General features: G+C 33.1%; 3 protein-coding genes across 3 annotated transcripts; 2 read left to right on the top strand and 1 right to left on the bottom strand.

Moving 5' to 3' along the window:
* Positions 1 to 4,794: 4,794 nt before the first annotated feature.
* On the top strand, positions 4,795 to 6,837 carry LOC107189209 (probable aspartate aminotransferase, cytoplasmic). Its single transcript, XM_015577694.1, has 7 exons — positions 4,795 to 4,815; positions 4,900 to 5,043; positions 5,394 to 5,684; positions 5,752 to 6,008; positions 6,078 to 6,355; positions 6,439 to 6,581; positions 6,656 to 6,837. Exons 2-7 carry the CDS (start codon positions 4,932 to 4,934, stop codon positions 6,817 to 6,819), a joined length of 1,245 nt encoding a protein of 414 aa, XP_015433180.1. The 5' UTR covers positions 4,795 to 4,815; positions 4,900 to 4,931; the 3' UTR covers positions 6,820 to 6,837.
* Positions 6,838 to 8,398: 1,561 nt separating this feature from the next.
* LOC107189187 (small integral membrane protein 8) lies at positions 8,399 to 8,882 on the bottom strand. Its single transcript, XM_015577663.1, has 3 exons — positions 8,865 to 8,882; positions 8,634 to 8,785; positions 8,399 to 8,557 (listed from the first exon to the last, which is right to left on the bottom strand). Exons 2-3 carry the CDS (start codon positions 8,733 to 8,735, stop codon positions 8,399 to 8,401), a joined length of 261 nt encoding a protein of 86 aa, XP_015433149.1. The 5' UTR covers positions 8,736 to 8,785; positions 8,865 to 8,882.
* A 260-nt stretch (positions 8,883 to 9,142) lies between these two features.
* Positions 9,143 to 10,057, top strand: LOC107189220 (U3 small nucleolar ribonucleoprotein protein IMP3). The gene is made up of 4 exons (XM_015577705.1): positions 9,143 to 9,340; positions 9,424 to 9,738; positions 9,826 to 9,898; positions 9,977 to 10,057. The coding sequence occupies exons 1-4, from the start codon at positions 9,204 to 9,206 to the stop codon at positions 9,998 to 10,000; spliced, it is 549 nt and encodes a 182-aa protein (XP_015433191.1). The 5' UTR covers positions 9,143 to 9,203; the 3' UTR covers positions 10,001 to 10,057.
* The last annotated feature ends 911 nt before the right edge of the window (positions 10,058 to 10,968 follow it).

Genomic DNA, 10,968 nt, shown 5'->3' with positions numbered 1-10,968 from the left:
TGATTTCGTAACTTTTATTTTATTTTTATAAAACAAGGAGTTACTGTTCCATCGATCATGAACTTTGGTCCCCATCATTTTGGCCGTTATTGTATGCGTTTACATGGCAACGGAAACGGTCTTCTGACTAATCGAGTCGGACTCGAACATCCTTAGATAAGTGAGGCTGGAAGGAAATTACACATACCATGTTTAGTATTGACTATGGGATATACTAAGCGTAAAAACTGCAATGATACGCAAGAATGACTCGAAAGACGTAAATATAATCTACCGTTATAAAATTATGGGGGAAGGTGACATTGTACGATCTACTGTTGTTGACGAAGATAATTGGAACATACATATATGCAGTCCAATTACATTGTGTTAGGTGCCGTTCAAATATTTTCTTCGTGCTATCACGAGATCTACCGTGCAATAAACATCCGTCATTCAGAATTGTTTTGTTTCCAATCATTTTACGACGTACCACTGTATCTGGACATGATTTCCCTCCCCCAATAAGGTCGAATAATCGACGTGTATTAATGTTATTTCTCATTCTGTTTTTCAGACGAGTATAAAACAAAATGAACGCAAACATTGTCTATACTAGGAGGGGACATTTTGTTTCTTTTTTTCTTAATTAACCAGCCGGTCGGTTACCTTTCGGAACAGTCGTTCAGACGGTTTCAACGAGCGGTAAATAAAAGGTCATTCAAGGCCGCGGAAGGATCGTCAATTAGGCCTTTGAGGAGTTGGTATCCATCGAGAGAAATGTCTCGTCGTTCGTATCAACGAACCCTATTAATTGAATGCTGGCTCTTCAGCGTCGTAATATTCGAACAATTGAAATACAATTATTTTACCTGTCCTCGTCGCGGCAGGCCTGGTCTGCTTTGTCCATTCGTCCGTGATTGTTCCACAGGGACAATGTTCTCTCTTTGTGCCCGTACCTCGGACAATAAACGAAAACGTGACGACTCTGTGTGTACTCTTCATTGTTTCATACCTCGGAAGCAGCCGGGTCATTCCCGTTTTTATCGATGAAAGGATGCCCGTGGAGAAGAGGAAAAAAGGAGGCCGCCCGAGGACACGAGCAGCTTGATGGAATACCAGAGTGGGAGGAACTCACACAGTACGATTCCTACTCGCGATTTCTAACCTCACATCTGCTTTTCCCGCGTAATTTCGCGCCCCTGACTTGTTCGAAATGCAACCTGAGATATGTTTCCCAGGGGGTTTTCTTATACAGGGGCAGTGACATGTTACCCACGAGGATCGATCTTCTGAAGAATCGAATCAGAATCGAACATTCGATCACGAGTTCACATCTCGAATCGTTCGTCCAGAACCACCAAGAGGGCGCTGGCCTCGAACCCGCGAAACCGAACTTTCAAGCGTAATTAGTAGACTGCGAATTTTATGCATGTACAGCCAATAGGGCATTCTGTAATACAATAGAAAAAGAACTTTCGTCAGATGTAAAATGTTTTCTAGTTTATTGTGAACCCAATAAGATATTTAAGAAAAGAAAGAAATTCCTATCTTTGCTGTTGTCTTCAGAAATTATTTAAAAAACTGTCATTCTGCATAAAAATCCGCAGTCTAATAATTAGATAGGAACGACGCGTGCTGACTGAATATTCCAAGAATGACAACGCGACTATCCGCCGTGCGACACGGTGTCAGAGGAACGACAAGGCCGTATCGCGTCCGTGCCCGTAGCTCGCTGGAATTCGCGGGAATTTCGCGCAACGAACGTGTCAAGCCCCGTAATTCGACTCCGTTCGCGTGTAACGATCCTCCGTGCGAACGAGTGCACCGGATAATACAGCGCAGGAATTTCGTAAAACCTGTTGTGGGTTCTCGAGTGGAGACCCCGTTCGGGGCATTTACGCTGGGGCCCAGAAAGGAGCACCTGGACACCTGCTGGGTCGTAGAAATCTTTGATATATACATATATGTATACTAAAAAATATCAGAAATGAGAAAAAAGAAGTACCACTGTGCTATCATAGTAGTACATACTATTGAACCAATACTAAATTTCAATGCAGATCCACCTCATGAAAATCTTCAAACAGCGATACAGTAAATCCTCGATGAGTGTTCGAAGACTTCTCAGCATTGATAAGGAGGAATCCCCAGGTGTAACGGTGACTTTTTAATCAGGTTTATCACAGTGATATAGAGCGTGGAATTCTGAAGCCAATGATATTTGTTTCAGTCGTGTATGGCCATTAGTTTATGAAATATTTCATGTTCAGTGCCGAGGAACCTTCGGACGCTAGTTGAATGATTCGTGCCGTTTCACGTATTGTATTATGACAAATAACGGGTGACAAGAATCACTCGAGCCCCGGTATACTTATGTATAGGAAAGAGCATAAGCAATGACCAGTAAGATGGCTGCGTTGCGTTCATTCAACGGTCCACTCGACTAAAGCCATACGGGCGGGGAAATATATCACTTTTTATAGTAACGTGCTTCCTGTCATGGGTATCCCACATTACAGGCCCGTAGAAAACTTTCATTACTCAAATTAGATAAGATGTAATGTAAATTTTGTACAATTCATAGACATATATACACAGTGAGTGCAAGTATTTTTTGTACAGTTCAAGGTTTTGTAATGAATATATTCAACGGAACTAAAAATGCATAATGGTAGGTAATCGACGGCGTTACAACACTACTGCGTTGCTAATAGCAGTAATAACCCCTATGAGTGGTTAAACCGACCTTTATTAACGAATAGAAAGAACATTGCTGGCTGAATAAATAGAAAAATGAAAATCATTATAAGACACAGCCACGTACAGATTAGTTATAATGGTGATAATGGACCGCCTGATATTCATCAAAGGATATGACATTGAAACTGCGATGGCCGTGTTTACGAATTTTAAGTTCGTTCCGTTCGATCTAATTTTAGGGAGACACCATATTACTTGTCCAACCTGTTTGTATGGGGAAGCGAAGGGAAATACCTGTTGATCGATCATCTCAAATTTGGCGGAAAGAATAGGTACACAAATTTAAGGGAAAATCACATCTTCCACGTACATATCTATAGTGAATAAAAGAAATATCTGCGTGTTCAAAATTTTTCAAAATAATTGTATAAGTTCCTATGTTACGAATATGTCCATAACAACTTTCCCGCAAACCGCCGTAATAATTTGTTTTCTATCATTGTACGTTTTCTGTCCTGTTCAATATACTTTTTATAAGAGATCCATGGAAATACTTTCTTTCCTCACTGTATATCGCTTTCGGTACTAGATAAAGCAACGGGATCACCATTAGCATCATGAAAACGAATATAAACGATCAAGAGAACTTGGCCACGTTTCAAAACGGTTTAAGTACGTGACCGTGTACAATTTACGAAATAATAGAATCCGCGTAACTTCTGAAATAAGAATTGGATCGCATCTTTGTTGCATCGAGATGAATCGGAAACTGCATCCCTCGCGAATGCTTCGATCATATTAAATTCAGTACCTTCAGTTCATTCTACTTTTAATTAACTTTTACCAATAATGATTGTTATATGTTGGAAACTCAATGGAAAGACAACTATTTCACGTAAACGATTACACAGTGTCTAATACCGAGAAAAATCTCGAGACGTTGGAACATAACAGCATCTCGTTAAATTGATACAATAAACTTCAGAAATGCATATCGCTGATGGTTTACTCACTTCGTGAACAGGTTCCGTGCAGTAATCCGAAAGCGGGTAAACACGAACGTATAAATAAAACAAACAGAAGAAAACAGTTATTGACACAAGGAACCAGCAGTCACGACACGTACACACCACTGTTCGAAACTCAACTGAAGTGCCTGGAATTTTGTATCTGACTGGACCGACGCTGTATACCTGCTGTTTACGCGTGCACAACGTCCTCTATGAGTCACCCTTGGAACTGCGCAGTACAGTCGATAAAACAGAAATTTCAAAAATTTGTATGTATCATATTTTATCTTAATAAATTTTCTAAAAAATCAAATCGCAGACTTAAGATAAAGTATTTTAAGTATCTTGAGTCTATGAATAAATACAATAGAAAAATAATAAATTAACATGTGTTACCAGTTATTTTGTTAAATGTATAATATATTTCATGTACGAATATTGTTAATTATAAAAAGTAGTTCATCAGCATGTATAAATGTACTAATATATTCTTAATTTGCTTCAGTTTAAACATTCTAAAAGTTTTATATTTCACATATGTAGTAAATAAGCTACACGTATTTTATATGTTTATGTATAAAACGAGAAAATCGAAATAGAGAATGTTGAATGATGATAATTTATTTTCAACCTAATCTAAACAATTCTCGAAAGTAATCAATATCTACCTTTTTATTATGTTCGAATATGCACTTATAAATTTCCATACATATTCGCTGTTTTATAAGCATAAATAATTGTATAAAACTGATTATAATAAAATGTTTAATAATTTTTTTTATACTTAAGTGTAACGAGATTTATACATTATTTAAGAATTTGATAAAATCCTTAATAAAATAAACAAGTTTCTGTTTGATTTCAACTTCTATAAATAATTTCATAAAAATCTTCATTTGCGTCACCAACTGCAGTCTACGTAATGGCATGAAACTTTTGAAATATGTTACAATCTGACCGTCACATATGCATCCACACATATGAGCATCGTTTAAAGTCATTAGATCGGTTAAAGTTACATGTTGGGTGACAAATCCTTCGTGTCAATCCAGTGTGGATATACGAAGCGAAAAGTCTTATCGTTAGTATCTGAAACCGATAATCAAAATATACGTGGCATACAGTGAGTAAAGAGTGCCTGTAAATGAATTTGTAGTATCATATGACATAGTGCGATCAGATCGACTCTAAATTGTCGGTTCCACAGCCACTGTCATTTGATATTTAATCCTATCCAAGATGACTTCGAGATTTAGCGGGGTTAAATTGGGGCCGCCGATAGAGGTTTTTTCCCTTCAGAAAGCCTTTTTGGACGATACTTATGAAAGAAAAGTCAATCTATCAATAGGAGGTACATATATATCTATTTTTTACTTTAATACATACACTTATAACAAGTATGCAAATGAACAATTAGTGCCAACTTTTTTTTTTAATTACTCGAAATACACAAAGATGCATAAAAATTAATATGCAAATGATATTTTCCTGATTATTTATTCAATTCATTCTTAAATGAATATGATCTTGAATGACCTTCAGGAATAATCTGGTGATTACATAACATATTATGTATAAGATAGAATTTGTATTATTTCAGTGGAAAATTGTTCTTGTTTAATGCATAGAATGCTATTGAAATAATTCTTCTTTAATCAAAGAATGCTTAATGAAACTCTAATGAATTGAAATTATTTTCAGCTTATCGTACCCCTGAAGGAAAACCTTGGGTGTTGCCAGTTGTTAGAAAAGTAGAGAAATCATTAGCAGCAGATGAATTACAGAATCATGAATATCTTCCTGTTTTGGGATTAGATGCTTTTAGCCAAACAGCAACAAGTCTGCTACTGGGAACAGATTCTCCAGTTATTGCACAGGGTCGTGCTGTTGCTATTCAGACATTGTCTGGAACTGGAGCATTACGTGTTGCAGCTGAATTCTTGAGTCATATTCTACATTACGATACATTTTATTATAGCAGACCTACTTGGGGTGAGTGTTAAAAAATGTAAAGGTAATGGAATTAATAATCAATGTATAACTTATGATATGTCCACAGAAAACCATAAACTTGTGTTCATTAGTGGAGGATTTAAGAGAGCTTGTGAATACACATATTGGAATGCAAGTACCCGCAATCTTGACATAGAAGCAATGCTTAAAGATCTTGACGATGCTCCAGAAAATGCTGTAATTATTCTGCATGCATGTGCTCATAATCCAACTGGATGCGATCCAACTCCTGAGCAGTGGTCTAGAATTGCAGACTTAATACAGAAGAAACACCTATTTCCACTTTTTGATAGTGCATACCAGGTGAATAGTTTACACTTGTTTTATAGAGTAATAAGTCTGCAAATGATCTAAATAACAATTTTTTGTCAGGGTTTCGCAAGTGGTGATTTGGATAAAGATGCTTATGCTGTAAGAATGTTTGCCAAGCGAGGAATAGAATTTATGTGTGCTCAGAGTTTTGCTAAGAATTTTGGATTGTACAATGAAAGAGTTGGAAATTTAGTAGTTGTTCTGTCTGATGCAAAAGCAACTGCTCAAGCTAAGTCTCAATTAACCTTGATTGTTCGAGGAATGTACAGCAATCCTCCTAACCATGGAGCAAGGATTGTTGCAACTGTGTTACGAAATCCAGATCTGTTTAAAGAATGGTAGTAGATTTCATATCAATAGAAATAATTAATATACCAGAAGGATTTCACAATTGCTACATATATATGCTAAAAATTTCCAGGAAAGATCATATTACTACAATGTCTGGTAGAATAAAAGAAATGCGGAAGAAGTTATATGAAAGACTGGTTCGTTTAGGTACACCCGGTTCTTGGGAACATATTACACAACAAATAGGGATGTTTTCCTATACTGGTTTTACTGGTGGGTATTTAGTAAAATTAATTTATTCAGCTCGTTTTATCGTGCTTTATTTCATATGACAAATATTATTTCAGAGAGACAAGTGGAGCATCTAGTAAATCATTACCATATTTACATGCTACGAAGTGGTCGAATAAATATGTGTGGACTTAATGAGTCCAACTTAGATTATGTAGCAAATGCTGTCTATGAAACTGTTGTACTCTTTCCACAAAATGAAAAAAATTGTGCATGTTAAAATGAATTCTTAGGACATCATGTATTAAGTATAATTGTTGTTGACGCTTTAGTACTAAAAGCATCGTTGAAGTATGGCAATATTTTATATGCATATAAGTTGCATTAGAACTACAACATTTTTTTATCTAGAAATATCATTTTGGTATAATCGTATTACAATTTTCTTTCAATTTATTAGAGTATACACCTGTAGACTGCTTCTAGCTAAACATCGTCTATGCAACCACTTTTTTCCGAAAAGTTTAAACATTAACACAAACCGTACACCTTACAGAAATGAAATTGTTTCGTTACAAATTGCCTTATCTACAAAAGTACAAAGTGTCATAAAGTATTATGAATTGCCAAATTTTAATACATATGTTAGCAGAATCGCTTATTATTACTATAAAAATTCATTTCCATACTATGTTTGTATATAATAACGATTTTAAAATATTTAGCTTTTCTATCAAGAGATCTCCTTTGAAACGAAAAATATTATTTTCATGCGTTACAACACTATATTTTTTCTATTTGAAACGGAAAAATAGATTTACACGCTATTACTACTTAAAAATTTAAATGTACTAGACATAGTTTCAGCAACGAATTTACAGAAAAAATCATTTGGCTAAGGAAATAGACATTGTTTCCTCTCTATGTTTCAGGTGTTTGTTATGTGTTATAAAAGAAGTTTCTTTTTTATTTCTTAGATGCTTCCAGAGTAGTTCAGGCATATTTTAGATGCAAAAGGTATGAAATATTCAATCAAAATCCCTGGTAACTGATTGACATGTAGTAATAATGTTCATACATCTTCCAACTATTGCATAGGAAAAGTACAATCATGTTTCTTTCCAATTTTTCCAAATTTTATTTCACCTATTCATATACTATATAATGCTAATATTTTAAATGTTTATATATGACACAAAAGAGGAACTATATACATTTGTAACATTTACAGAGTATCTATATACATACATACACATATACATATATATTTTTAGTAAAATTGTTGTGACATTTAAGCTTAGAACACTCCTTGTTCAAAAGTCTGGACCAAATTCACAACCTTGAAGTTGTAGTAAAAAAGGATTACTCATGAATGAATCTGTAAACAATATTGTACATACTGCCAAAGATGATAATTTGAATACGCAGTGGCAGGGATTACTTTTCTATGTATTTATATGAAACAAATGTAGTGCAGAATGCTATTTATATTTTATAAAATAATGTATAGTTTTGTAAAGATAACAGTGTAATCAGAAAGATATTATCCTAGTTTTAACGTGCATTTACCGAAATCTTCAGTACTCCAATAGAATATTAGAAACACAGCAATATAACATTACATTTGAAGAAACGTTATAGCCAACACATTAATAGGGCATGTTGAAAAGTAGAACTGTTCACAAATATATTTGTATTAATACATTAAATAATTGTTATATATGTTTATTTACATATCACTGAAGTCTGTATAAATGAGATAATAGTCAACAAATTACTAATAATAAAATAAAATATAGTGTACACTAAACATTAACAAGAATATGTAATTGTTACTAATTTACATGAAATGACTTGAATCAATCTGCCCATTTGGATGTTTTCTTTTTTAATACAATTGTCCCATCCTCTGATACTGCATTATAATACTTTGTACTATCGTATTTTTGACGCATGTACAGAATATATGCTATAGAACTCAACATCGTTACGGCTCCAAAAATCATTATCATTTTATTCTGAAATATAAATTATGTATAATTATTATTGATATATATTATCGTTTATAAATATAAATTTCGAAAGTAATATTACCGGTTTAACATATAATTCATAATTAACTGCTCGGAATAATCCTGTGCTCCTGAGAGAACGTAAACCATCACCCGGAGCTGGCTCATTCTGTTTTTTACTCATTATAAATTTGAATTATATACTTTTATTGTTATCTTCCTATGTCAAAATTTCTGTAACAGATATCAATTTTACATTCTCAATACTGTCCGTTAGTAAGCCTTTTTTATTTTATATTCATTTGTAGGCAACCTTAACAATTAAAAATACGTTCGAAAACGCCAATAAATACATATATTTATATATCTAATATATATATAGTTAATAAAGTAGTTATTACACGATAACGTTAAGAAAGAAATGCACAACTAATTAAATTTATTGTGAAAAATAATAATTTTATTTTAAACATTTGTACAAAATGTATTGTACATGCATATATTGTACAATACACTATGTACATATGTACATTTAAATATAATGTATACTGAAAACAACCTAACCTGGAAACACCATTACTTTTTAAGTGATAAAAAGTGATATTACAACACTGGAATACACGTGATACTCGGAAGAAAAGTTTTAACGAAGATGGTGAGGAAATTAAAATACCATGAACAGAAATTATTAAAAAAAGTTGACTTTATATCGTGGGAAGCGGATAATAATCTAAACGAAGTAAAAATCCTGAAACTCTATCGGATACAAAAACGAGAAGACTATGCAAAGTGAGAATAAATTTTATTAACTTCGAACTTGACGAATGTATAATATAAACGAATATTTTATATAAATATTTGAATTATTATAGATACAAAAGATTGGCGCGTGAGATACGCGATCTAGGTATGAAAATTAAAGAAGTTGATGCAGAACATCCATTCAGAGTTGAACAGAGTGCATTATTATTAGAAAAATTATATATGATTGGACTGATACCAACAAAATGGGATTTGTCGTTATCGCAAACGGTGAAAGGAGTTTCCTTCTGCAGAAGGCGACTGCCAGTTGTTATGGTACGGAATAAGATGAGTGAGAATCTTAAAATGGCAACACAATTGGTAGAACAAGGTCATGTTAGAGTTGGTGCAGAAGTTGTAAAAGATCCAGCATTTTTGGTAACAAGGTAGATAATAAATGTACAATAATATCTACTAAATAATTGACAAGAAAAGCGAATTGTTATGTAAAAATTAATTCATGTATATTACAGGAATTTAGAAGATTTTGTTACGTGGGTCGATACATCAGCTATTAAGAAACATGTATTAGAATATAATAATGCTGTAAGTATTGTATTTATATAATGTATACTACATTTATATTTTCTATACTTATTAATCATAAATATTATTTTATTACAGAGGGATGACTTTGATATGGCATAAATTAAACAAATATGTTAATAAACAATCACATTTTGTATATTTTGTACTTATACCACTTTTAAATAAGAAAATAAAAGATATTTTTATTTAAAACAATTTTAAATTACAATTTTGGGTGACACCTCTGACCTTTTTTTATTTCTTTTTAGTACATAATGAATTGTAACAATACATAGGAAGATTTTCACTAGCCAGATTCTTATTACCATTGTTATTAGACAAAACTTCCAATTGTCTTTTATTTATTCCTTTAAGTATCATTTTCCGCATATTATCCATATAATTACTAAAAACGTGTTACAATAAGATTTCAGTACTAAATGCATATATTTTCAAATACATACCTGAGTTGTAATATTGATTGAGCAATTGTAAGTATGTTTTTACGATAGTGTAAAATGTTTTGAGCAGTGCTTTGAGAATTTACTGAAGACATCAAGTCTACTGCAAAAGAGCTATCATTAACCAATGGATTACTCTCTTCTAAACATTGTATTAAATTTTTTGTTTTTACAATACTATAACTATTTTCCTGCTCAGTAGTTTGCACATCTGTTATTTTTTCCGAATTTATGATATTGCTAGAATCATTATTCCTAGAGTTTATACATGTAATCTTGTAAGGGATATTGTCGTACGTATTAGATGGGCACGCGCCTGACTTATTCACTAAGTTGATGGTCTTTATTGCCTTGTCTGTAGGAAACAGTGATGTATAATTATTCTTATCGTTTGTTTGTCGTTTTTTCGTTGATAAATTGTTTGTAGTGTGATTAATGGTCTTGGTGAATTTTTGTTCGTTTATATTATTATTTGACACGTAATTATTTATTCCCTGATTTTTCGTATCAGTAATGTTCATAGTAGTTCTATAATTCTCAATTGGCAATTCTATGTTATTCCCTTCGATTAATTCATCGAATATTTCGTCTGAAGAATATGATTCATCAAATCTACATATGGATTGC

The sequence above is a fragment of the Dufourea novaeangliae genome, unplaced genomic scaffold (genome assembly GCF_001272555.1).
Source record: "Dufourea novaeangliae isolate 0120121106 unplaced genomic scaffold, ASM127255v1 scaffold146, whole genome shotgun sequence".
NCBI lineage: Eukaryota > Metazoa > Arthropoda > Insecta > Hymenoptera > Halictidae > Dufourea > Dufourea novaeangliae.
This window is presented reverse-complemented; position numbering and strand designations above follow the sequence as displayed.

Bases quoted from the DNA above. Each gene is read 5' to 3' on its own strand.
- LOC107189209 (XM_015577694.1), top strand. From the start codon at position 4,932: ATGACTTCGAGATTTAGCGGGGTTAAATTGGGGCCGCCGATAGAGGTT. The intron at 6,009-6,077 runs GTGAATAGTTTA...ATTTTTTGTCAG, and splicing joins TTTTTGATAGTGCATACCAG to GGTTTCGCAAGTGGTGATTT. The intron at 6,582-6,655 runs GTGGGTATTTAG...ATATTATTTCAG, and splicing joins TTCCTATACTGGTTTTACTG to AGAGACAAGTGGAGCATCTA.
- LOC107189187 (XM_015577663.1), bottom strand. From the start codon at position 8,735: ATGAGTAAAAAACAGAATGAGCCAGCTCCGGGTGATGGTTTACGTTCT. The intron at 8,558-8,633 runs GTAATATTACTT...TTTATATTTCAG, and splicing joins ATGAATTATATGTTAAACCG to AATAAAATGATAATGATTTT.
- LOC107189220 (XM_015577705.1), top strand. From the start codon at position 9,204: ATGGTGAGGAAATTAAAATACCATGAACAGAAATTATTAAAAAAAGTT. The intron at 9,341-9,423 runs GTGAGAATAAAT...GAATTATTATAG, and splicing joins AAACGAGAAGACTATGCAAA to ATACAAAAGATTGGCGCGTG. The intron at 9,739-9,825 runs GTAGATAATAAA...TGTATATTACAG, and splicing joins CCAGCATTTTTGGTAACAAG to GAATTTAGAAGATTTTGTTA.